The 26,153-nt window shown below is 44.9% G+C and overlaps 1 protein-coding gene across 2 annotated transcripts; it reads left to right on the top strand.

Annotated features, from left to right (window-relative positions):
• The first annotated feature begins 1,593 nt into the window (after positions 1-1,593).
• Positions 1,594-26,092, top strand: LOC106112168 (uncharacterized). Of its 2 annotated transcripts, XM_027780299.2 has the most exons (31): positions 1,594-1,757; positions 3,179-3,309; positions 3,685-3,789; positions 4,114-4,199; positions 8,156-8,196; positions 8,780-8,801; positions 8,905-8,932; positions 9,687-9,771; positions 10,813-10,974; positions 11,407-11,609; positions 12,041-12,132; positions 12,830-12,960; positions 13,580-13,701; positions 14,090-14,261; positions 14,576-14,791; positions 14,899-15,069; positions 16,703-16,849; positions 17,003-17,052; positions 17,893-18,013; positions 18,349-18,434; positions 19,032-19,161; positions 19,270-19,460; positions 20,226-20,316; positions 20,803-20,914; positions 21,151-21,335; positions 22,142-22,288; positions 22,518-22,651; positions 23,240-23,367; positions 23,984-24,078; positions 24,687-24,876; positions 25,556-26,092. In XM_027780299.2, exons 4-31 carry the CDS (start codon positions 4,157-4,159, stop codon positions 25,648-25,650), a joined length of 3,390 nt encoding a protein of 1,129 aa, XP_027636100.2. In that variant the 5' UTR covers positions 1,594-1,757; positions 3,179-3,309; positions 3,685-3,789; positions 4,114-4,156; the 3' UTR covers positions 25,651-26,092. The 2 variants fall into 2 exon arrangements, with proteins under 2 accessions (XP_027636100.2, XP_013150757.2); XM_013295303.3 differs by lacking the exons at positions 1,594-1,757; positions 3,179-3,309; positions 3,685-3,789 and having other exon boundaries at positions 3,839-4,199.
• The last annotated feature ends 61 nt before the right edge of the window (positions 26,093-26,153 follow it).

The following is a 26,153-nucleotide window of genomic DNA, read 5'->3' as shown; positions in this document are numbered from 1 at the left end:
AGAATTGGGCTTCACTCCCCACTTGCTATCACTGGGAAATTCCTGTGTTTGCAAAGAGGGGGAGGTGATGTGAAGGCACTGGATTTTTTTCAGTTTAGGAAAAAGGAAGCTTGCAGAGAGGGAGGAATGCAAGAGGGAAGGGAGGCAGAGAGAGGTCTCCTGTGTAATTATGTTGAGCCAGAAGTGATTGCTATTGCAGGTGAGCTCTAAAATCCCCCTCACGGGCCTATGCAAGGGCAGGCTGGCTGCACCTCTGTCAGCCTATGTATATACAATTGCACCATGGTGCAAGGGGTGACTGGGCAGTCTCAGAGACCCCTCCCAGATTTGTACTTCTTGGATAAGAGAAGATCTCTAGTTGCCTCCCACTGGGGACAAGTTTTACTAGCATTCCTGTTACATGCTCAGTATTCTGATTTGTCTGCAGCTGAGAAGCCTGATGCTGTAAAATTAGAAAAGTTCATAAAGGGTGGGGAGAGCAGTGCTTAGGAAGGGAACATGGTGCAGATTAATGACAGGGAGGGCTCTGTGTCTGGGAAGGTGGTAGCCGAGGGAGTGCTAGGCTCTGTCCCCTGAAAGACTTGTCTGCCCAGGTGTGGGCTGTGAATACTTCATTCTTGCTTAGTCACAGTTGCCACCTGGATCACTTCGTGCAGCTAAAGATATTCAGATAACAGGAATTAAGGTCCTAGACCACATCCCTTCCGGTCAGCGTGAAGGTTATTGCTGAATTATGGACATAAAACCTGCTTTTCCAGAGTCGTGCCACTTTGTGTGCAACTGTGACATTATCCTGTCTTTCCATCCATCAGGGTGATCTTACCCTGCTCTGAAAACAGCACTGACATGCTAAGCAGTGCTGAGCCTCCTGTGGCAATGTGGCTGTGTCCCTGGGCTGGGCCAAGCTGGGATCTGGAAAGTGCAAGAAAACGTGCAACAGGCCAAACTGCTGCTCCCAGCTTTCAGTGCTACAAAGGGGTGAATCTGGATGTGGCATCACATCTAAAAGGTAAAAATCCTTTAGCTGGAGGCCTATTTTAGGGAGCTATAACTCTCGCTTAGGCTTATGAGAGCAGATGCAGTACCACAAATCAGCTTGAGCCTTATTCTACGTAATTACTAGAATTTTGCTTTGCTATGAAGCATGCAGAAATTATGATAGTGGCTCACTTATTGCTATGCTGAAATAATTGCCTGTCCTCTCATCTTTGAGCTCTTCTGTCTGTCGTCATCTCCTCAACTGTATGCTCTTTGATTCAAAGACCTTGTTTGTACCACACCTAGCACTCTTGGATGTGTGCTCATGGCTCTTAGCTGCTATGGGGTAAATGCAAATGGAAGGTACTGGATTCTTCTACTCAGCCACCTTGTGGACAGACCTTAGAAAAGTATCAGTTTATTTACAGTTGAAAGTTCCTCCTTGCTTTTGTGAACTCTGGTTTCTTTCCCCATAACAGGGGTGCTCTGCACACTCCTTGGCTATGTGTGACTTCCTGGCTGACACAAGCAGGAAATCCTGACACTATGCTTGCCGCCTCCCCTGGTTTCCTCATCCATGGCTGAGGCTCGGTGTTGTTTTTTTCTGCTTTTCAGATCTCTCCTGTTCTTGTGTTTCACCTCCCGACACCCTGGGGAAGAGCCATAGGTTGCAGATGGCAGAGCCCTGCTGTGCCACATGGTCTTTGTTGCTTTCTTGGTTGACCCCTACATGGACCCACAGTTTGTCCAGCAGCCTGTCCAGGGCTTCCCAGCAACAGGTACCTATCAGACCCTCTGCCATGGACAGCCTGCTTGCAATGTGGAATTTACAAAAGGTACAAGGCATTGAAAGCTTTGGTATTTGAAATATGATGGAAGGGTCCCCATCCATCTCAAGGACACCTCATTTGGGTATCCTGGAGAAGAGGCTTCTTGCTTTGAACTATGAGCCTGTGAATCTGACTCTTTACAAAGTTATGCATTTCAAATTTATATAGATTTGGGTAGCTTAGGATGGGTGCTGATGAGAGTCACTTTCATGTTGGGCATCCTGTGCACTTCTGAGTCAGACAAACTGCATTTATGAATCAGTGTTGCACTGTTTTCAAGATAGCTGATAAACATGTTAAGTGTGGTAAGAAAACTAGGAGTGTGGAGAGAGCCAGAGGTGATGTTGTGAGTCAACACTGGCTTTTCTCCATGTTGCCACAAACACATGAGATAGAGGTGGGCATGATGGGGCAAGCCTAATCCAGGGGCATAACTGATTTGTGGAAAATCTTGTCTTGCAAAGCATCAATAAAGTGACCAAACAAATATTTTTCAAATCTGAGGATGCAAAATTACTCCGCTGCATCCAGGGAAATTGAGAGAATTACTAGGGGCAATTTCTTAGTGACCTGGGGGTTCAGATCCAAGAATCAGTGAAAAGAAGGCTGAAATGGGTGGAATATAATTTAATATCCATCCCTTGTTAGAATCTGCAGCAGGTCTCATTTTTATTCTTGCAGATTGTTTGCCAAGTTTTTCTTGCTGAAGTGCTGACAGGCTGACAAATTCAGTCAAAATCAGGAGATCTCCCTGACTGCTGATGTGCACAGGGCTGGGGAGATCATGGGGAACACCACCACGGGTGATTCAGCTGAAGGAGCAGGGCAAACCCACTCAGCTACTGCAGCATGCAGTTACTGCATAGAGACCCCTGAAAACTAATTGTGATCTCTTTAATAAGAATGTTGTTTAGTTTTTAAAATAAAGCAACCTGCAGGAATTGTAAAGCCCATGAAGTTATGTCTTAGGATCTTCGCAGCAAGGAAATAAATGAAGGTTTGTGGAGGGAAAGGCCACTTTTGGTGATAGGGAGGCAGGGATCTCTGGGATTACAGTTCTAGAGCCATTGGTTAATAACATTCCTGCTCAGTGGTCTCATTGCTGTGGTCCTTGTGAGTGCTAACGAGCTGCTACAGTGGATACTGATGCACTTGTGTGCAGATGCTGGGCACCTTGGCATGAGGCCAGTGTGCTGTGAGCACCCCTGAGCACCTGTGAGCAAGGAAAGGTTCATGAAGGAAATAAGGCAGATGGCCATGCTATGGGATTTGCCTGCATCAGTCCTAGCCTTAGCCTGCTGCAGGGCTGTGGTTTTTTTATTTCGGCTATCCTGATTCCTCTGCCCTAAGTGGAGAGCTCTGTGTTTCAGTTGACTGACCTCGCTGAGCCTGGAGCAGAGTTCCCAGTTCGCCATACCTGTGATCTGAAAATGGCCTGGCTGGTCAGCAGAGGAGCTGCCACATATTTCTCTTTGGGATTTCCCAGGCGGAGATGACTGAGGTAAACAGAAGTGTCGGGAAAAGGGCCAAACATTTCAAGCTCCACTGAAGCAAAATTTCCTGATGACAGATATTTCTTTAGTAACTGGAGAAAGGTGGTGCTAGAGTAGCTCCGTCCTGGGAGCACAGCTTTATTTTTGTTGCCTCCTGTAAATATTAAACGTGTCCTGTGCCAGGCAGGGAGGGAGTGCACCTATGCACTGTTCTTGTCCTGCTCACTCCAGCACTAGACTTGCTTTGGGCTCAGCATTTCCTCCTGTATCCTAGAAATTACAAGCATTAACAAATAACTCACATTTATTTGTGCTGCTAAACACTTGTATTCTCAAGAACTTACAGGTGTGCACAGGGCTCCAAATCCATCCTGTAATTTCAGATGCAGTTTTGAGAAGCCAGAGACACGCCCCGGGTTGCTCAGTGAAAAGTGGCCCTCTCTGATCATAGCTTGCACACTAAGTGCCTGGCAACTAGCGGCTTGAAGGTAAGCACCATGGTTAACCATCCGAGTGGGTTGTGCAAGCTCTTAACTTCCTCTGCCAGAGGGGAGCCTAACTTCAGGGTGCTGGTAGCAGTGAATCTAGTTTAACTAACGCTGAGTTCTCTGCATGCAACTCCGTGCTTTTGCAGGCATAGCAGACCCTCAGTAGTTTTTTGTGTGCTTTGGGTCTGGTTTCAGATAGGTTTCGTGTAGGTTGTTGGTGTGTGTTAGTTTGCTTGCGAGACAGTCACCTTTTAGCTTTCCTACTCTGAGTTTGGTTTTGCAATTAAGTATTATTCATGTTTGATTTTTCTTGGCTGAAATAAGGCGATTCCTTGCATGTGTGGGTGCTCTGAAGACCTTTGCAGAAATGCTGCCTTTACTCCCAGGACTGCGCTTCCTCCTTTTTGTTGGTGAGTATTACTGTGAGAGTGATGAGTGTCCTGGGAGGATTTTCCATACCAGCAACTGTAGCTGAGATAATCCTCAAAAGGGAAAATTGTGCTGAAAGACCACTGAACATTACTTCGGCGGTTGCTCTAAATCCCAGCCTTTAGTTATGCTTGTTTATTATTGTATCTGTGAACCAAAATGAATTAGGTTTTGTAATAAACAGGGTGGAGAGACAAAATTGGAGTTCTTTCTCCTCCTGACATTGCAGAGCTGTCTGCTCACTGCCCTTTGTTGGAGTATCCTGGTGTCTCTGGGAAAGCACTTAAGAAATAATCTTAGGTGAATCTAATCGCCTCTATATTCCCCTACTTTGGTTTTTTTAGGTAGTAAGGGATTCCCGAGCAGGATCTTTGTTTCTTTCAGAAAGTGTCAGTGTTTTATTCTTTCTTCCTTACCTGACTTGGGATCATGTTTTCAGTGGATGTTGATGACAACACGTGAACTTGTAACACTACAAACAAGCAAATGAGCCACCAGCTGGGCAAGAGCTACTTAAAAGGACCATCATTTTCTCTGCAGTAGGCTTAGTTATCAGTACTGAAGGCAGGGAAACAATTAAACAGATAACTTTTTTTCTTTATTTCTTTAATTAAGCAGTTGTTGCTGTTTAAAACTGACCAATATATTATGGATGCCCTGATGAAAGTGTGATTTTTTTTTTTAATTTTCTATTAACTGTGTACAAGGAGGGACATCTCTGTCCAGCAGAAGTACACAGGTTGCTTGTAAAAGTTAATGGCTCTTCATGCAATTGCTTTTAAGTCTGGCAGGTCAGTGATTTTGGTGGTGCATTCTCATGTTGGCCACTGGCTCAGCATGCAGCCATTGGAAATCATACCATTTCTGTGGGCCGTGCTTGCCCCCATCCATCTACCCATCTTCTTCTGTAAATGGCCTGGATAACTGGAGATGGAGGAAGGGCAGAATATCAGAAATGTTCTAAGCTTGTAGAGAATTTGCATCCAACAGCTTGCATGCACTGCCCTTTTGGGGATGGACCAAAGGGGGGAGAAGAAAACACAAGTTTCTGGAGTCCTTGAACAGGTTTCTGAAAGGGAAGGATAGGAGATCTGAGCATAGTGGTGCCACCCTATCGGTGTGAATGGCCTTGCTGTAAAGAAACAGTGAGGAGACTGGGCAGCGCTCAGCAGCCTTGTGGCACAGAAGTGCCCTCATGGAGGAGGAGGGACTGTGGAGAGTAGTTGAACTGTGAACAGCACAGCATAGACAGGTGAAAGACACTGTCTCTTCCATTACGGAAGTCTTCACTGCAGCCTGGTGTGCCTGTGCACTAACAAGCATGGGAGGGAAAGCAGTGTTTAGAAGGGTATTGCTCCCCGAGTGATGTGCACATATCTTAGGTGGTTCGTGACACGAGCTGAGTCCAAAGCCTTTGTTGTGATGATGTGAGATGAAGGTTTTATTGTCATACAGTGAGAGGTTTTGTGATAGTAGGTTGGGGTCCCCTCTGATCTTGTAGAGGGAGAAGCCACCCTTCCCCTTCCTCCTCCTCCTCCCCGTGTGGGTGTTTCTGAACACTGCTGTTTTGAGTCAATGGGACAATTTGCATGCTTGAAGTTAAACATCTACATAAAGAGCTTTCCAAGAGTGGGGCCAAAGGGCTTGGCTGGTGGAAACAGCCAGGCTTTGTCTGCAAGCAGGGAAGCATGGCTTTGAGGCTGGGCAGGCCTCTGGCACTCAATTCTGGGTTATGATTTTGGTAACTCTTTCGGGGCTTTCTCTAGGGGTAAAGTTAATGTGTGTTAGGGCTAGAGGAAAGCACTGCATTTGCCCAGCTATGCCTATGTTTTGTTTGCCTGTTACTTAATGACAGTTCTCTATTAATCCAATGATCAGAAAGGTGTAGCAGCTATCAAAAAAGCTGTTATACTAATTAGAGACTTATCTATCCCTACAAGCTATTTTATAATCCCCTTCCTAGTGCAGATGATTGGACTTGTGAACACATCCAAACTCAGGAAAGCCACTGCCTTCCTCCTTCTCATCCCCATCACAGTGCCATGATAAGGGTCTCCTATCCTGTCAATTTCTGTGCCCAAGTATCACCATGTGTGTGACTGACACTGGCCTGGGCCAGCTTAGCCCTGTCCCTCAGCCATATGAGGTGGAGAAACCACAGGAGGTTGCTTCTGGGTTTTGGGGCTCAGCCTCTCTACATTTCCCCCTATGAGTCACTTCTGGCTGAATATTTGTAGGTAACACCAGTCCTGACCGTGCTTCCCCTAGGGGGTTGGAGGACTGGGGTCACTGATGCTTTAGAGCCATGGAGTGATTGTGCTGAACCTGAGCTGTGCCACACGTCTGTGGGCTAGCTAGTCCATGGGTCCGGGAGATGAGACATGGGTGGGGGTGATCTCTGTAGCCACTTCGGCCTCCTGTCAGCTGTTATAGTGCCTGTTCCAAAGTCACTGATGGTGGTGGTGTTCTCCCTGCTGAGAGATAGATGCCAAACTTTCAGTGCTGTGTTACTCCTTGAGCAGATGAACAAGGCCTGCAGAGAAGTGGGGGTACTCTGGACCTGCTGTGGTCTGCCATATGCTGAGATGGGTCAGAGGATGTAGCTAAAGGAGTGGGAGGAGAATGGTGCAGGCTGGGCATGCTGTGTGGCACGGTGGTGGGTGAGAGCGGTGAGGAGCAGCTGTGGCAGATGCCTCTGCAGGCCCTGGTGCCTCGCTGTGGGCTGAGGCCAGGCACGGCTGCCCCAGGAGATGGGTGAAGGTGACAGTGCTGACCAACTGAGTCCTGAGTACGCTGTTAGAGAAACACGCTGACAGAAACAACTGTGCAGTGATTCAGTGCTAGCAAATTATGACAATCAGCCTGCCAGCGTAACCTCAGAAGCCTCTAACCATTGTCTTCTCCCTCTCCCTGCCTCTCATTTCAGGTAATGTTTGTTGCATTCACTTGTTCTGTCCTGTCAGAAGCTAGTGATAAGTCTCTATCTTCCCTTTTTTCTGTACGCACGGGATGCTGAGTTTGACAGGCTCCTAATCTGAAGTAAATAATACTAATGCCAGAAAGATTTGAGTCTGTGTTGTTACTGGTTTCCTAAGCTTGCATTTCGCCACCTTTGCAGCTTCATGGCATTGACAGGGAAGATGTAAGATGCCATCAGGAACAATGTAAAAGTTGGGAAACAAGGAAGAGACAGGTGGAGGGCTTGTACAGACCTGCCAAGAGCCAGCAGTGGCAGTTTGACTTATTTCAGTAAATCCCTGTCAAGCTCTTGGGCAGGACTGGTGCAAGAGCTGTCGTACACTGGCGTTACTTGTGTCCTGTGCAGTTCTGCAGCACAGGGTGATTTTTATTCCAGTTGAGGATTTAGTAGGAAAAATGTATGAAATACAACCCAGGCTTGACTACAGTTGACATGTTGATGGGGACACTGTAAGAAACAAGTAGAAGCTGCAAAGCTCAAACCAATATGGAAGTATAAGCATGGTGAGCCTGGCCTTCCAGGCTGAACGCTGACTGTGGGCTAGCCATGGTGCACAAGGAATACTGGGCAGGGAAGTCCTGGAGAGGAGGACTGTACCCAGAGTGTTGTTTCTGCCCCTTTCGCTGCCTTTTCCTCTATGGGGACAGAGATTCATGCAATCCCTCACGTCATCATAAGACACTGACTGCATTTCTGTCCTCTGCCAGACTGGCCTGGGGATGGATAGAAGAGTGCTTGGTGTCTGCTTGCCCAGCCAGCTGTCATAAAATCAAAGAGGTAACAGTAGAAAGGTCTGACAGAAATAATTCTGTGAAATAACTGTGTCAACAATGAGGAATAAAATAATGTGGTGAGATGAGTGATTGTTCAGGGTCTGTTAAGCCAGTTGGGGGCTTGACTGTGGGAGCGAGCTTTGTCCTGGATTTGCTGCTAAAATCATGGCACATTGTCTTCCAGGTTGGCAGGTAGCTGCCGCAACTTCTGCTGGGACGTATCTGGTAAGGCAAATTCATGTATTTAAGATGTGTCATCCATGTCTTTACTTGCAATCATGTGTGGGTTGGTGGTCAGCATGGGCCCCTTCCTGATAGCAGCGCATTGATGGGAATCCGTTGCTATAAGCCAGATCCAGTGCACTGAGCATGGAGCTGGGTGGTAGGTGCCCTTCCCATTTCTGTCTCCCAAGCAGTAAGTGGAGTGGGGATGGCTTTTCCAGCTCTTTGCAGGGCTTCAGTGCAAGCACATCAGCAGACATTTCAGTGAAGGTGGCACCCATCAGCCACACTCGGAACAGTCACATAGACCCTCATGCCTGAGTGATGGGAGGACTCACATAACCCTGAACTTTCCACCTGTCTGAAGTGCAGAGCCAGTACTGATAGCAGTTCTGCAGATGGCAACTACCTAGCATGGCAAGATGGGAGCTCTGGATCTGGGCACTTGGGTGTGTTCAGGCCAGTTCCAAGTACAAATGGTTGCAGCTAACTTGCTTCTCCGTATGCAATGATCACAAATAATGTTGTGCTACCATTGTAACTGCATGATAAGATCATCTCTTTTTCTCTCTTTCTCCCGGCACAGTGCTCCAGCTCCCCTGTCAATGGTGAGTTTTTACCAAGTAATCTCCATAAGGAAGATTCAGACATGGTTCTGTATACATAGCCTTATTTCCTTTATCTTTCTCTCTCTCTGTTTTGTGGAATCAGAATCTGCTGTGTGTGCTTCAGTGAAAAGGTATGTGAACCATCAGCAAACTGTCTTGGCAGCATTTTCCTTGGGAGTGATACTGGTTTTTGGGGATGCCGCTTTGAGTAGAGGAAAGCCTCTGAAAGCAGGTGTAGCATCTGTCTCCGCACACAGTCCTGGGGTTGCCTGTGGGCAGGGAGAGCTCTAGTTGCGCTCATTGAAACAGTGAAGGGAGAATGGCTTCTTGGGGCAAGTCCCTGGTGTCAGCCAGCCTGACGTGGAGGGGATTTACTGCTCCAAGAACCTTGGCATTGGTGCTGAAGTTAGCTTGGCTGGTGGTGGGGGGACTAAGACTCAAACAGGTCTGCTTCAAGCCTTCATTGAACTTAATCTGAACAATTTAAAAGTATCCTCTCCCTGCTCCCAAATGGTGCCAGCAAATAATTCTCATCATCTGTGTTGTTTGTTTGCTCTTCTGTATTTGTTATGTGTGTTGTACCTTGTTGTTATGGCCGCCTGGCATTGTTCCTGCTCCTTAATGTGTGGACTGGACCCTTTACACCAGAGTAGCTACTAGCCATCCCTGCTGCAGATAAACAAAACTTCAGTGAAGAAGGGCATGTGGTCAGGGGCATTCAGATGCCTTTCCCTGGCCGCCTGGGCTCGGGCAGTTGTGCTCCTTGCCTGCATTTGCAGATGTATTGCTGACTGGAGTGCCAGCTCCCAGCCAGTTCTACCCCCAGCTGCCACAGGTCTGGGGCAGCTGGTGTGGAGGTAATGTCTTTGCTTTTATCCCCACCAGCGTCAGCCAGGAGATGCTTCTCAAGATAGCCCGTGGCCAAGGCTCCCCCTGCAGCCTCACGTTCGGTCAATATGCCTGTGCACAGGTAATGGCAGTCCTGCTCTTTTCATGAGCTAGTGTGTTTTGTTTTTCCTGACAATAGTGCCATTTCTATCTTAAAAGCAGTCCCACCGTCAGCTGTGAATGGAGTGACCAAAGCTTGTCAGGGTTTCCCTCACAAGACTGAGAGAAGGGATGGGGTGAAACACACAGGGACCATCCAGAGCACTGAGCTGTGGCAACATCAGCTTCTGAGGCAACATGTGCTCTGTGTCATGTGGCTCAGGAGTGGCTGCACCACCATGGAGGCCTGTCTGGGGCTGTCTGTGGAAGTGGGGGATGCTGTCTTTTCCAAACCTCTCAAGTGAGAAGGCGGGACAAAGATTTTCAAAACAAATTGGCTCTTAGAAACCAGCATCATAGCGTTGAAACAGATCTCTGCATGAAAGTGCCCCTGGTCCATCAGGGTAAACCAACAATAAAAAGTGGTAAAAGCACAACAAAAAGTGTTTGCAGTGTGGAAAATGTCATCTGGAATATTTCAGGTTTACTTCCTTTCCTGCTTTTGTCATTATTTCTTAAATTGCTGTGCTGCCAGTAATGGCAATTGAATTGACAATGATTTGTATTTTCCCATAAATGTTTCTAACAGAAAGTTGTCATTTCTTCAAATATTTGTTGATGTGTTTCTTGTTTGGTTTTTTTCACTGAAAAATGTTTCTGCAATGAGAAGGTTCCCTATGGAAGTTTCCACTTTGATCAAATGGTCTTTTTTTTTTTTTTTTTGGTGGGAAACTATTTTGAATAAAGATTTTTAAAGCCACCCCTTTAAAGCTTGGGGTGAGCACAGATTAGGTAACAGAAGGATCCAGCATTAGGGACTGGATAAGTTTAGACTTGCTTCAAGTCACTGGAAGTTGGACTTTCTTCTGACTCTTCTGTCAACATATTTTATCACCTTGCATTGCTGAATGCTCACGTGTAGGTGAGCTAGTGAAGCAGACCTGAAGGTGATTGCATACTGCAGCATCTCTAAATATGACACACCTTTTATTATCTCTATATGGATTTTCCTTTCCTTTTTCAGAATGCGTGGCTCCAGGACCTTCAGGATGATTTCCTCGTATCTTTATATTCTTGCCTTGCCTCTAAACCTGCCAGTGCTATGGATCCACAATACTCCATTCTGTTCTTTTCCAAATATGATGCCAAGAAGCTTGTAACTGCTCTGACTATGTTCAGCCACTGGGTGGGTATCACATATCCAACTATTTGTTCACCTGTAACATTAATGCCAGTGGAAGGCTTTAATTAACATTATGGTATTTTTTATGTTGACAAAACCTTGTTTTCAAAAGGGCACTGTTTCAATCAGCAGATCGCCACCAATGTAGCGGAGTTCTGTGCTGTTAAAAATAGCTGGGAAGACAGAAATAACAACCATGAGTTCACATAGGTTAGCTGTTGCTACTTGCAGTGGCAACACAGACCTGGGGTTCCAATGTGCGTTACAGGCTGACTGTAGTTGAATTGCATAAATATTACTATGGTGGAAGAGTCACTATCCAGAGGGGAGAATATTGCTAGGGGTGATTCTGTTCATAATGGATTTATGTTAATGTTCATTTAGAAGTCCATATTCACTTGGATTCATGTGTTTCTTCTCGTCCCTTGCCTTCAGTTTTCTCGTGTGCCCCTCTCTCTCGAGTGGAACATGATCTTCATTAATGGCCTGTGGGAGAAGATGTTGCAAGTACCTGACATTGAGAGCCTGCCTGTTTTGTCTCAATGGGTCCATGGGGGGCTTCAGCCATTCCTGGTTGAGCCCAAGGTCTTTGCTTGCCTCCACACCAAAAATGTGTTGTGTGACACATTTCAGATGATGTAAGTACTGAACACAAATGTTGTTTCAGTCCCATATCGCTGGGGCAGGAAAGGGGCCCTTACTCCAGCCTCCCAAAACAAGCGGCTAAACCCTGTAAGCACTGCGAGCTGATGGAGGCCCAGGCAGGGTTTCTGAGAAGCTCTCAACAGGGCTTTGTAACACACCTCCTGACCCTGTTAAGGAGACCTCTGCATCGGTCAATCCGTGTGCAATGACCTTGATAGCACTGCGTTTACAAAGCACTATCGCAGGATTGGCAGTGCAGCCCCCAGGTGATCGCAGGAGCTGTTGTGAAGGGAAGCCAATTGGTAGATTTGGAAAATTGTGATTGATAAGACCAGTTTTCAGGTAACAGCCATTTCTGTGAGAATCCAACCCTGCCAGGTTTGACTTCATCTGTGTCTGACATGTCTGCCTTATCCATCTTTAGAGTCGCTGCTCTGAATGGCATATACTCTGACCTTCCAGTGGAAGAACAGAGGAATCTTTACGCTGGGATCAAATACTATCTCACCCAGAATGGTAAATGACTTGGTTTTCTTTAAGAAACAGCAGAATACTTTAAGCCACTGATGTACGCTACAACATTAGCTGTGATCTGTTACAGGGCTGAGGCTTCACAGATTTTTTTTTTTTTTGTGAATTTATAGCCTTTTCAATGGAAATAGGCTGGGAACATGACAGTGATAAGTGGTATCGGGAATAATTTTCCTGCCTGAAGCCTTTATTAATCCAGGATTTTTATAGATCAGCAGTTGGTCCTATGCTGACTTACATCCTGTACATTTACTGCTTTTGTTGTGAAAGAATGGTGCAGGATTTCGTTCTGAGGGCTTAAGAATTCAGCTCAGAAGTTAGCTCAGAAAAGGGACCCAGGTAAGACACTCCCTTGCCTCCAGGCAGTAGCTTGCATGCAAAACCCTAATGTTCTGCAAAAAATTTTTGGCAGATTTGAAGGGAGGAAGAAAGAGACTGGTGATGAAATATTTGGAGGATTGTGAAAGAATGAGGCATCTGTCTTGTCCCATGTGCATTTGTAATGTGAACACACAAACATGTGGATTTGAGCATAATGTGTGATCAGAGGCATTTAGGGAGCTCTCTGTTGGCCAAGTTCTCTGACAGACCGCAGCCTTTCCGCATTCAGAAATCTCCAGTCTCCACTGATTTCCTGATACAGTGCAAGTCTGTTGTTTTATGGTGTCTGCCTGTTTTGCAGGATCAAACCGGAAATGCTACAGTGCAGCTGTTCCAGGTCTGAATTCCACTGCCTGGTTTGCAAATTATCTTGGATCCTTTTTGGAGCATGCTACTGTTGGAGACCTGCAGCTTTTTGGTGATGAACTAACCGTAAGTGCAGGCTCATCATGGTGATGAAGAACCTGTAGTGTGCAAAATACTCTGTGCCTGAGAGGTCATCTTCCTGCCCTGACCAAAACTCAGGGAGCTACTGCTAGCAGGAACATTTCTCTTGTGTGTTTATGGTGAACAGTCACATCAGTTATTGTTTTTTCCCCCATCGTGATTTATTGTGATAAGAGGCACTTACACAGGACTTGGATTCACATCAGTTTGCCTTCTGCAGAATTACCTGAGTTGGTAAGAGGAGCAAACCCAAACTTTTTCTCAAGACTAGACTGATGTCTGAGCCCGGTTTAGTGAATGACTGTACCGTGCCTGCATGTGTGAGTGGTGCTGTAGCAGCAGGGTCATGTCCTTTAGCAGCTCTCCCACTTCTGTGCCTTACAGTAGTCATAGAGGTGCTTGCATGCCCCCTGAGAGCAAAGATAAATAAAACAAAGTCCCAGTGTATTACTTGAAAACAATAAATAAATTTCCTCACAACTTTAAAACCAGGTGAAAAAAAACTTAGTGCTTGAAGTGAGGTTTGTTCAAACTGTCCCAAGTGACTGTTGGGATTAAAGTATTTATCTAAATTTATTTTTTTTTCCCATGTCAACACCCTCAGCTTCAAAAATTTGCCCGGGATCCAGTCAATATACAGATGATCAGCAACCTCACCTTGCTCCGGGAGACAGCTGTGTACTATACCTCACTACTGACCTCTGGACCTGGTTTTCCCTTATCAAGGTACAGGACCTGACCTGACTTATGGTTTAGCATGGTACCATGACTTAGCAAAAGTTTGATGCTTCCACAAAACGTTTAAAACGTTTTTCTGTTCTTCAAATAATTGCATTGCACTTGATTTTGGGGAGGGCCAGACCACAGGTTTCAAATCTTGGGAACTGACTGCCATGCAGACCAGCTACTGACCAACAGTGCATCTTGCATGTTTTTACAGTTTTGCATGACACAGCAGTGCTCTCTGTAGACAGGAGCATCTGCATTATCAGAGCTAAAATAAATTGGGGAAAACATGCACTAGAAAAGAGCATCCTTTTGAAGAAGAAGAAAGATGTGACAGAGCCACTGTCTGTCATACTGGCAACCTCTCCTCCTTGTCTCCCACCTGCAGTCTCCCAGACAGATTTGTTTGCTACCTGAGCCCCTCGGCAGTGAGCAACCTGAGCAGAGATGATGCTTTGAGCTTGGCCCAGAGGATCAGTAAGAACTGCCCATTGAACCTGACACGCAGAGGAATAACTAGAGAGAATGCTCCCTCCACCTTGACAGCAGAGGAACTGCAGGTAATTTCCTGCCCAGCCCCATGAATCAGTTCTTCATTCACCTTGACAAAATTTATGAGAGTTGAGGATTCAACTGTCAAGCCTCCTCTTGTGTACAGTCCTGTAAGTCATCTTGCTTTTTTTATTGTGGCGCCTGGCTGGTTTTTCAAAATCTGAAAAATCTCAGTGGGTGAAGGCAGTCCATCCATAGACTTCATCACATTAAGTTCGAGGCAGAAGTCCGGTGATCTAAGATGTCCAAAGGCTGTAGGATCTAGTAGGCTCACCTCATTGCTTATCTGACTTTCGTTTTTGTCTGCATGGGACTTTTTCAGGTTGCATCCTCTTTAGTGAGCAAGTTTGAGCGTTTCCCTCCTGCAGTCCTGCATGCATTGGGCCAGGCTGCAGTTGGGCTGTCTGTGTCCAGCATTGAAAACAGCATCAGTGATAAAGACCTTGAAGCATCTATTCCTGTCCTGGGTGAAGTTCGTGGCTGGACCGCTGAACAGTCCAGCACTATTATCAACAAACTGCTCAGCTCTGGCTATCAGGTACAAAGAATAAGGTCTACAAATGCACCTCACACTTGGTATAGGTAGCTGCCAGAAAATGATGTTTGGCCCTTCGTGTACTCATGCCTGTGTGCATTACCTTTCAGATCCTGGATGGAGAGAGCCTGGCAAAGCTAGGGAGCTTGGTGGCTGGCCTCAACAGCAGCACACTTCAAAGTCTGCCTCCAGAAGTGATCTTGGAAGCCATTAAGTTGCCTGAGTTTGTTCAGCAATTGGTGACCCTGCCATCTGCTCTGAGAATGACATTCGTGGAAAAGGTGAAGTTGTTTTTTCTTCAGGCATCACAAATTAGCAAAGCTCCAGTGACTCACAGCTAAGAACACTGGTTACCTGGGGCCAGGCATTGACACACACCTGCACACCCAGACAGCATTCCCTTGGGGGTGTTTGTCATTGCTAAACTGAGTGTGCAGCTGGACAAGCATCTCAAGTCCATATGACTGTGTCTGTGTAGATGTACTTGGCTGCCAGCCAGCGACCTGCTGAGCCTTTTGCGGACAAAGGCAGAAGAGCCAGTTGTTTTGCGGGGTGGTCCCAGAAAGTACTCCCCAGTGACTTGAAAAGATGCTCTCAGAGAAAGAATATTGTCATGGTTTTGTTGTCCATCACCATAAGCAGGTTTGTTACTGGGTGCACAGCACCAGTTCACACACCAAGTTGAGGTATTCCTTATTTATTTATTCTCATGCACAAAGTAGGGAGCTAGGTGGTAACCCACAAATGCCTAGCTCCTTGATTGTCAAAACTTTACACTATTTATACATTTCTATACATTTCAACAAACAAAGACATCAGCCTTCTGGTTACAAGTTACACAACCCTTGCATTGCTTAGTACTCAGTTTCCTATTAAGCAATTCTCTTGTTTCCTATGCTCGTTAGTCTGCATGCTCGATCTCCACGTCTTTTTCAGTTGGTGGGTTTCTTGAGTTGGTGGTTGTGATCTCCCCCTGCCAGAATGACCTTTTCCCTAGTTTTGCTGAGCAAATTGCTTGTGGTGAGCTTCCTGTCAGCTCATCTATCTTGTGGAGGTGCTTCCTTTGTGAAGTTCCTTTTCTAACAAAATGATTTGCCAATGCTTAAGGAAGTGCTTTGGAGGACACACAAAGTGCTTGTAACTCAAATTAACCCTTAACGCAAAGTGCTTGTGACCCGAATTAACCCTTAACAACGCATTTGCTCTAATTGTCTTAAAGTCATACTGCTAATAATACATTCAATGTTATTAATCATTTGGTATCAGTTTGGAGTAGGAACGTGTGATAAGTGGCTTAGAAAGTCCTGTTTAGGGTAGACTTGATCCTTCATCAGCGCACTATTTCATTCCCTCGTGTGATTGTGTAGAATTTGGACACCTCTTTGCCTTTTTTATCGGCATTACTTTAGCCTTCAAGTTGCATGTGTAGCTTTCAAGTTTGTGGTTATTCATCCTCTTTCTGGTAGGAAAGACTCTGAACTGTGTTTGACACCAGAGGCCCTGGCTGTAGCATGCCCTGGGGCAATGGAGCAGCCAGGGGAATAAGGTTTCATTCACCTCAGGATTGTTCTGTGGTATGCCTTTGGCAATTTGAGACATTGTGTTGGCAGGGAGAAAGGACATGTCCCTCCTTTCTGGCCTCTTAAACATTTTTAGGGCGTAAAGCCAGGAGGTGGGAAACTGATAAGAGACAGAATCGTTCCCATTCATCAGGACCCCAGGTATTAGCTCCAAGCAGCATTCCCAGTATGATGAATATGTCAAACAGGAATTATTTCATAGTGTTAGGGCTCTGAGAAATGCCCAGATGCAGCAGGGGAATTTGCCTGGCTTCTTTCCAGTTCATAATTTCTTCTCCAGCAATTGTTTATTTTAACCACACTGTTTGAATGATTTGTTATTGCTTTTTAAAAGATTTCCTCCAGTGTAGACCACCCCGCTGACCTGGTTAAACATATCCCGGATGCTCTGGCCAGTTATGTTCCAAAATCATTGCTTGTTTTTGGGGAAGAGAAGCCCAATATTCAGGACCTGAACAGTAAAATGTGGACCCGAGAACAGGTAACGTGCTAGCAGCTTGTGTCCTTCTTACCCCTCAGTGTCAGCCCTGGCCTCTACAGAGCTATGAGTCTGCTCTGCAAATCTGTCTGAAAGTACAGGTTAATGTTGCAGAAGAGCGTGGTAAACCTCTGACACTCTGGCTTTGCTTCCCAGGCTGCCATGTTTTTCAGTGATGTGATAAAGGCAGAGCCTGACTTCAGCAGGTAGTGTTTTTCTTCTTCCATTTTCCATGTTTGTGTTTGCTTTGATTGCAATTTCCATGTTTCCTTTGGTATGTATGGCAGACCCACCACATTCAATCCCTAGCAACAGATGGGAAATACCATGCAAACCCAAACACAGGCATTTACCAGGGTGTCAGCTGCAAAATATACCCATAAGCCATGTTTGCTTCCTAAAATGCTGCTGCTGGCTCAGATTGCACCTGGAACCTAGCTTCTGCCTGCTTCTGGGAAAGGCATTTCTAATCAGAGAATATGTCAGTCTTCCTGCTGTTCCAGGTATTAAATTTAGTGGGGTTGATATATACCTTTTGTCAGCTCTCATATTTGAGATGAAAAATTATGAAACTCATGTTATATATCTGGAAAAACAATAGAGGCAACATCAGTGTCCTGCTGATTTCACAGTACAAGTTTTTCTGTATTGAAGTTTTAAGGACTTCTCCCTGAGCTCTCCCAGACTGTACAAACTATGTTCAGTGAGGAGGATCTGCACAACTCCACTTGCAATGTGTGGCATCTACTGAAAACACAGGGAGGAGACTGATCTTGTAATTCAGGATACAGCAATACTACTTGGGGTAGAGAATTTTTCCCTGCATTTCTGCTTCCGCTACGAGTCTCTAGATTGTTTGTTTGGCCAGTGGTCTCCCACAGAGGTCAAGACTAGCAGTTTTGAGGGGATGGAGATTGGAGAGCACTAAGCTTCGAGAACGGGGGAGGTTTATTCTTGCTATATTTGTCATTATATATGTCAGAGAGCAGCATTGAATTTTCTCCTGAAGTCCTTGCCTGACTGATTTGTGTTCTGTAAATGTTCAGGCTTTCCCAGTCAGTCCTCCAAGGCTTCACATGTGCAGATGCCAGTGCGGTAGAAGCAGGAAGATTTCAGGAACTGGCCAGAGTCATGAAGAAGCAGAATGTCAAGCTAGGAGAAGACCAGGTCGGTTTCTGTATTTCAAAATGCCATGTCTGATGGTGTCATGGAGGTAGGAATGAGGTCTGTTCAGCAAGAGCAAAACCACTTTCAGCTTAAGGGACTAGAACAAATGTAACTGGTCCTGGGTCTCCGTCCCACAGTTCAGAATTTCCCCAAAGAGAGAAGTCAAACCCCAGTTGGCTAGGTTTCTCAGGAACCAAACCTTCTGATTTCTGTCTCTCTCTTTTTTTTTTTCCTTCTTTCTTTGGAGCAGAGTAAAATCTTTATATTTGTTTCATTTTTTTCTTATGTCTCCATGCTGGTTTCTTTCTTTCATGTAAACTGTGGTGTCCTTTCAGCTGAGCTGCTTAGTGAAGATGGTGACGTTGCATGGGACTCCCAAGGATTTAGATAGCTATCCTAAAGACCTGTTGCTGTTTTTAAGGTAACCGTGCTATGGTTTTCATGTTGTTGCCTTAGTGGGAAAAAGAGGTATTACTTTATAACCTAGCAGGCAATGACTGTTTCATGTTTGATGTATATTTTGAACTTGTTCAGGCCTCCTTATGGGAGACAAAAAAAAAAAATCAGATTGCAGAAAGCTTTCAAAAGGGTTTTAAGGTCCTTTCAGATTCAACTGTGCATCGTATTAATATAAACACTATGAAGCCCTTTCTAATTGTGCCTGGTTGGAGCTGAAACCAGTATGCAGTTTTAGTACTTTCTGGCCTCTGTGAACATGCTCTTCCCTTACAACATCATACCGACAGTAGGGTGGATTTCTTTGTTCCAGTAGCTAACCCACTGTGGTTCTGTATTGAAATCTTGAACAATTTAAAACTGAGTCTCACAATAGATTCCTTAAGGTGAAAATTAATTTTTAAAAAATATGGACTAGGGTCTTTGAGAACCACAGCTGCAAAGAGTTTAATCTGTGGATGTGGAAGATACTGCACTGTACACTTTATATGTTGGACAGCCTTGAACCTGACCAACTGTTTGATATAATTCACTAGAATTCATGGATTATTTGTCTTTCTAGTCCTTCAGACTATGCAATGACAGGAAGCTGTAGGCAGTATTTTGCTAATATTGGGAAAGCAAATCTTGATATTCTGCAAAGAGAATCGTCTCATCGGAAACAGCTGCTCTTGGAGGCTTTAGCATGTTTGGTACGTGGCGAGGGGACTGCATGGTGCTGGGGAGAACTTGGTGTTCAAGAATGCTCTTCTGTGGTGGCATCCAGTTCTATTAAATACTTCTGTCTGTTATTATTTCAGAAAATTCCTGGCACACAAGTGAATGAGGAAAGTGCAGAGATTCTGGGACAACTGGTCTGTGACCTGGGTGGAGAATACATTAGAAATTCTGGTGGGAATTTGCTGAAGCTGTTAAGCCAGTGTGAATCTTTCCTGCCTGATCAAGAAGAGGCTATTAGGAATGTCATCAGTAGTGGTAACACTACATTTGGGTAAGAATTTTTCTTGACATCAGCAAAACAGTTCCCTTAAACAAAACCATTGTTCTATTAAAACCTGAGTGAACTCCAGCCAACCAGATTGATCAAAAACGTGAATAACTGATTGCTTTTGGATTTTACATTGGGCCTTTTAAATTGTTCTATTTGAACTACTTTCAGCTGAAAGGTTTGGCTGGAATCCCACCAAAAAATACATTGTCGCTTCTATATCTCACCTGCTCTAGTTATAAAAGCCTTTCCTCTTGTCAATTTTTCATTAAGTAAACTTCTCTGAGACTGTCCTGATGAACACAGGTGGGCTCCAGCTGTTTGTCAGCCACTGACATTCAGAAAACATTCTGTTTCTGCCTGTCAGACTGACAGATGCTTGATAAATCCCTGGCTGTGTCTAACAGAAACATCGTCCAGGGAGGCAAAATACTTCCCCTTTCTGTGTCAAATGCCCTGAGATCCTGGCACTGAGTAGGGCAGTAGTAGGCAATAGATATTCTTTGGATTTTGTGCTAAAGAAAATAATGTGTGTGTTAAATGCCATTTTCCCATCTAGCTGCCCTTATTCATGTTACTAGCAATTGTTCCCGCTCTGGTGGAATGAAGTTTTGTGTAACAGGAAGTTTTAGGATTTAAATCTTGTATTTTCTTAACTTCGAATGTTACAAGGACATAATTCTGGCAGCTTTTAACATAGAGGGAGTTGTGGGTTTTTTTTCTGTTGTTCTTCCTTGAAAGCTGATCCTTGCAAATTTTTGTATACAGACCTCCTGTAGTGTGGTCAACTTCTACCTTGAATGAGCTCAGTGGATTGATTCCTGTATTTGATCACAGCATCTTGCAGAAAATCCCTAAGGTGGGTTGTTCGTAGAGGTGTGAGGCGTTTGGGGAGCACTCCTAGGTCTGGCAGTATGGAAGAAATATGATGGGGGTTGTTCAGCCAGTGTGTTTTCAGTAGTGTCTTCATTTAAAAGTGTGGTGCCAAAGGGCATGGATGGTCTATGAGGAGTGAGGGCTGATCAAGCTGACAGTCTGGAACTGCAAATCTAGATCACTGTCATCCCCTTCCTGGAACTGTCAGAAGAGTACCAGAGGTGGAAAGCAGTAGTAACTCTATATAATGCTTTGTGAGGAGGCAAAATAATTTCTGGGGCATGGAATATAATAGAGTTTAAGCATTTAGAATTTTTCTATCGTCTCACCAAGGAAAGGCTTATAGCAGCAGGTCTACTGCCCATAGTACTTTAACAATGAAGATTCTTGTCTGTGTGAGTAGCAATTTGTTATGCTAGTGGTACACCCAGGATTGCAATATCTCCCTGATGAAACATTTTCCTTGCAGAATGTTTTAACTCTTTGGCTGAAAATCTTTGCACACGATTCACCTCTGTCAAGGGAACAGCTGGTCCCCATTGTTGAAGAACTCCTGCCTACTAGGCATAAGCGTGCTGATGGTATGGGAGCTTTCTCTTGCCCTTGATGGCAACATTCCCCCTGGTATCAGGGTTGACCCTAGAGCTTGTGGGTCTCCCTAAATGTGTCTGAGCTGAACTGTGAAACGCTTGGTGGCGAGTCACTGAGGCGGAGGGGGGTACCATGATTGCATACCTGTCTGTCTCCAGCACGGGAGCATTCAAAGCCAGAAGCAGAAGGATTTAACACTGAACACATTTGATAATTGCTTCAACAGGTTGCCCACCTGGCAAGCAGATAACAGAGACAGTTCTTAATGATGACTTGATGCCTGTGTACTACACACCTGAGGAGTTACATACTTGCCTGAAGAATGTCTCTCTGGAGAATTACCTCCCTCAGATACTGACCTATCCCTTCACTGTTGAGCAATTAGCTATGATGAAGAGGCGGCTGGATGAGGTAATGCCAGGCTGGAGAATGTCAAATTGTCTACTGGTGAGATTGCTCAGGGGCTTGTCCAGTTGAGTTTAAGTATCTCCATGGACTGAGACTCCACCATCTCTCTGGGCTCCTCTTCCAATGTTTGACCGCCATTACTGTGAAAATACATATTTCTTCATATCTATTCAGAATTTTCCTTGTCTTTTGACCTTTATCCTTTCAACGTGCACCTCTGAGAAGAGCGTGACTCCATCCTCCTTATAATCTCCCATTAGGTAGTTGAAGGCAGTAATAAAAATATAGCCTAGTCTTCTCTTCAGACTAAAAATACAGCTCCCTCAGTCCTCTTGCCCCACTTTGTATGTTGTGTGCTTCTGCCCCATTGCCCGGCATGGTGCTCTGCTGGACTTGCTGGTCTTTCTTGTACCAGGGAGCTCAAAACTGGATGTAGTATCCAGACTGGGTCTTGCAAGTGCCATCAAATGGAGGGGAAGAATCCTTTCCCTTGGCTGGCTGGCTGTGCTGCTGCTAGGGAAGCCCAGCATTTGATTAGCCTTCATCACTGCAAGGTGTGCTGCCCACTCAGGGCTGCGGTAAGGCACTTCACAGGGCTTCAGGTTTTGTTCCTGTCCCCGGGGTCTGCTTGCCTGAGCTATCAAGCGTAAAATGGACAGATGTGCTCTGCGATCTCACTGGTTTTGGTTTCTTATTCCTTGCAGACCTTTGGGGGTTTTCCACATCAATTTTGCAAAGAGCATAAATCCATAAGCACAGGCTTGTGATAATGATTGTTCATATAAGCAGTAACAACGTTCTTTCCACAGACATATCCTGATGGGTATCCTGCAAGTCTGTTCCCTAAACTGGGCTCCCTCATTGCTTTCATCACCCCTGAGGATGTTTCCAAACTGAAGATAACTTCATCTGCCTCGCTGGCTACCTTGCTGAAAAGTCAGCCCGCTGATTATCAGGTAGGGATTTGGGTTCGCTTTCCTGCCCGTATTTGCTTCCTGGTTTGGGAGTTGCTGGTTTAGGACTAGCTTAGTGGATTCAAAGATGATTGGCCTGTCACTGAGGTCCAAACAAACAGATTGGAAATTATTCTGTTTTATTTTTGTAATTAGTCATTTCGGGGTTTTTTGAGGATGAAAACGTAAATTCTAATTCAAGTTTACTTTTGAAAAAATCAAATGTTTCTAGGCTTCTGCAATGATTAAACGGTATGTTGACTTGGGAAATGCCTTGGACACTACTGCACTGAACGCAATCGGTACAAAATATGTGTGCCTTCTAAATGCAACCCAGCTGAATATGATAGACTCCAACAGCTTGAAGTGAGTCAAATATCGTGATGCTCCTGGCTTCTCGCAAAAACATTTTCCCATCAGCAAGTGCATTTTCCTTTTCTGTCCACTTAGTGAGAGGAAATCTAGGAAGCAACGTGGTACCTGCTCTTTAAATTAAAAAAAGAGTACTTGCTCTTTAAACACCTGTGTACAGCTTTAAAAGCCTGCCAGGGAAGGGCTCAGATTTGCAGTCAAATTCTCTTTATTGCAGCTCATCTGACAACAGATATGGTCTGCATGCATGCTTTTATCTAGAGGCAAATGAGAATTAATTAAATTTTATTCAAATTCCTTTGAAAGACTGTTAAATGAAATTAACTACATCTTTGCAAACACATAAACTTACAATGCACCATCAGAGCCATCATAACCTAGAAGACATATCATTTTGAGCAGGAGACTGAGCCATTATATTTTTTCCTCTTAGTTTCTCTCCACAGCTCTTGTATCTACTGGGAAGAGGGGGTCACCTGTCCTTTGTAGAGAATCCCAGAGAGATACTCAGAATTGTTCAAAATTTATACAGGTTGAAGATAATAAAACCTTTTCTCTCCTTAAATCTTCATTTTTCTGCAGACTGGCATCTCTGAATACTTCAGCCTGTTCACAGTTTACAAAAGACATCTTATATGCTAAAGCAAAACATGCTTTCTCAGACAAGCACTATTTCCCTGCTTACTATCAGCTGATTAAACCATATCTAGGTATGTAAAACAACAGCATGTTATGGGGAAAGAGAGAGTCTTAGCCAGGAGGTGGTGAATAGGTATCAAATACCATCTAAGGTTTGGGAATTTTCAAAGCAAAGTTGTTAGAAGTTTCAGTCTTTTCCAACTTGTAGATGGCATTAGATATTCTGTACCTGACTTGAAGTTGCCCAAATCAATTGTCAGACTATCACAGGGAAAACGATTCATAACTTTTGGGATGGATAAGATCTGCGAGATCCATGAGAAATCAAGCTGCTAATGCTTAAGCCATATCTCACAGCCCTTCTCCAAGTCATAAAACATAGATGATTATTTTTCCCCCCTGTTAAGCCAGGAATTTGTTCACAGCCTAAGCAAATTCTTCTTCCACCTCTGTCTAGCATCTGGCATTGTCACAGATTGGTTTAATGGCCAACGCAGTAATACTTTCCAGCAAAATGAAGTAGCATCCATATCTTTTGCAGTTGGAACTCACTCTATTAGCAGCCCCAACCTAATAAATTTTGGAGACACTGTTATAGCTGTAGCTTATACAGATACATGACACGATTCATTTGAGGGCTGGCTGTCCTTTTCCATGCTTTGATATACTTTCTCTTTTTGGTCCCAGGGGGTGCTCCTGGTGTGGATCTCAAAGCTCTAAGCAAGGACAATGTGAACATGGACATTAGTACTTTCATGAATTTAAGAAAAGACTCTGTGATGGTGAGCTGAATCTTGAAATTGTTTCACTCCTTGCATTTGTGTTACACTAAGTGGCTGGTTTGGTCGCATTGTCCATTGGTGTAAATCAGGAGTCACTCCATCAAATTCAGAATGATGCGAGACCAATAGAAAGTGAAGAACTGGCCTGAAACCTTTTTAAATGTGCAATTTGGGGTCATACATGGGTGCTAAGCCAGTCTTACTGAGGAATTTCTTTAGAGCAGGCTCCCATAAGCACTAGTGGCAGAAGCAGGGGACAGACGTGCAGTAGACTACAGTTCACAGCTATGTGACAGATCTTCTAACAGGTGTGTTCGCAGTAATATCCTCAACTCTGGAAGAAAGCCCAGTGATTTGGGCAGGCACTGGGGCCTCCACTTGAGTGTAGGAGACTTGTCGTCAGAGGAAACGGAAATAGTCTTTGGGGAACCATCGTGTTCATTCCCATAACCTAAGAGAAGATTGTTCCAATTGAAACCACTTACCAGAAATTTGTCTTCCTTAATCTTCACACTTCTGCTAATAGAAACCTTTTTCTATCAGTTCTTTGGTCAGAGGTATTATTTTCATTCCTGCATTTACATCTGTAATTCTTTGATTTCTCCTAGAGCCTGACACCTTCTGAGGTTCAGGGCTTGCTGGGGATGAATCTTGGTGATCTGGTGAAATGGCAGAACAAGTCTCCCATCCGGGAGTGGGTCCGAACACAGAAGCAATCAGAACTGGATAAACTGCATGTTGGGCTCACTGGGGGAACACAAGAAGGCTACATCAACATCGTCACGCCCAGATTTCAGAGTACGTATTATGTTAGGACTTATGATTGTTGTGCTTTAAATATTTTTGGGTTATAGCAAGGAGAAAAACTGCATATGGGAGCAAAGTGCTTTCAGTTGCCTGCAAAAGAGAAGTGAGTGCACCAAGCTCAAGCATTTGAGCCTCGGGCAGTGCTGCCAGACAGCTCTAGTCCTGCTTTCAGCAGCCCTTGGGCCAAGGCCCTGGCAAGTCCTCCTTGGCTGCTCCTGTGCTGAGAGAGCAGAGCCTGTTGATCTGGGCTGCTGAGGTCCTGTTCCAGAGGCACTTGTCACTACCCATCCACGCAGACCCATTAAAGCGCACTGGGGAGTGCTCACCTCCTCCCGTCACCTCCCAGTGTCAAGGGACAGTAAGTTCAGTCCTGCTGGGGAGCCTTAAGCCTTGCAGAGCAAGTTCTGGGTCCAATATGAGAAGCAATCCTGTAATCTCACTGAGACCATCCTCGGTGGCTGAACATCTCAACTGAGTGAGCACTTCCAGAGCTTCCTCCTCTGCGGTGTGTTGGATTTGGGCTGTGACTTGGTGGTGCTGTTAGGGGTGGAAGTTAGAAATAGATAGCCAAAGATCTTCCCTGGATGTGGCATAAAGAGATGTTCTCCCCCATGGGGGAACAGTTCAATTGTTGATTTCTTTGCACTAATGCCCCCTCTTTTTCCTCTAGCACCACCCTCAGCCTCTCTGGGTACTGTGGCTGTGACGTTCCACCTCCTGCCTACTCTGCTGATCAGTTCCCTGATGATGTTAGTCTTGTCTTGAATATCTTCCCTCAAGAGAAATAAGATGAAGGGGAGCAGCCTGTGACCTGTTGTGAGGCCTGTTGGGGACAGCCATGCTGGCGGGTGAGGGGGTATTATGCAGCCCAAGGTTCACTTTTAGGTACATTTTTGTTTCAAATCACACGGGGGGCAGGGAGGGGGGGGAATCTCAGACTCTTCAGAGCAGGATCTTTGCCTTTTGTACAGACCAAGCCTAGGTAAGCACCAGCCATATTACTGCAACACAAACGATACCAATATTTTACTGTACAACCCTGGTGGGTTTAAGGGTGAGCTACTTGGCTTTTTTGCATGTTAACAATTACATTTCTCAAAGACCCAGATCTCTTGATGCTGCCAAGACCACTGAATTGGGAGTGAAGTTTTCTGGCTGATTGTAAATAAATAGTGGAATTAAGTAAAAAATGGCTGAAGCAAATGGATGAGTTGCTGTTGTCCTCTCTTCATTCGGACTGCCTGCGCGTTCATGTCTGCAGGTATCGG

Source organism: Falco peregrinus, chromosome 5 (genome assembly GCF_023634155.1).
Source record: "Falco peregrinus isolate bFalPer1 chromosome 5, bFalPer1.pri, whole genome shotgun sequence".
In the NCBI taxonomy this organism is placed as follows: domain Eukaryota; kingdom Metazoa; phylum Chordata; class Aves; order Falconiformes; family Falconidae; genus Falco; species Falco peregrinus.
This window is presented reverse-complemented; position numbering and strand designations above follow the sequence as displayed.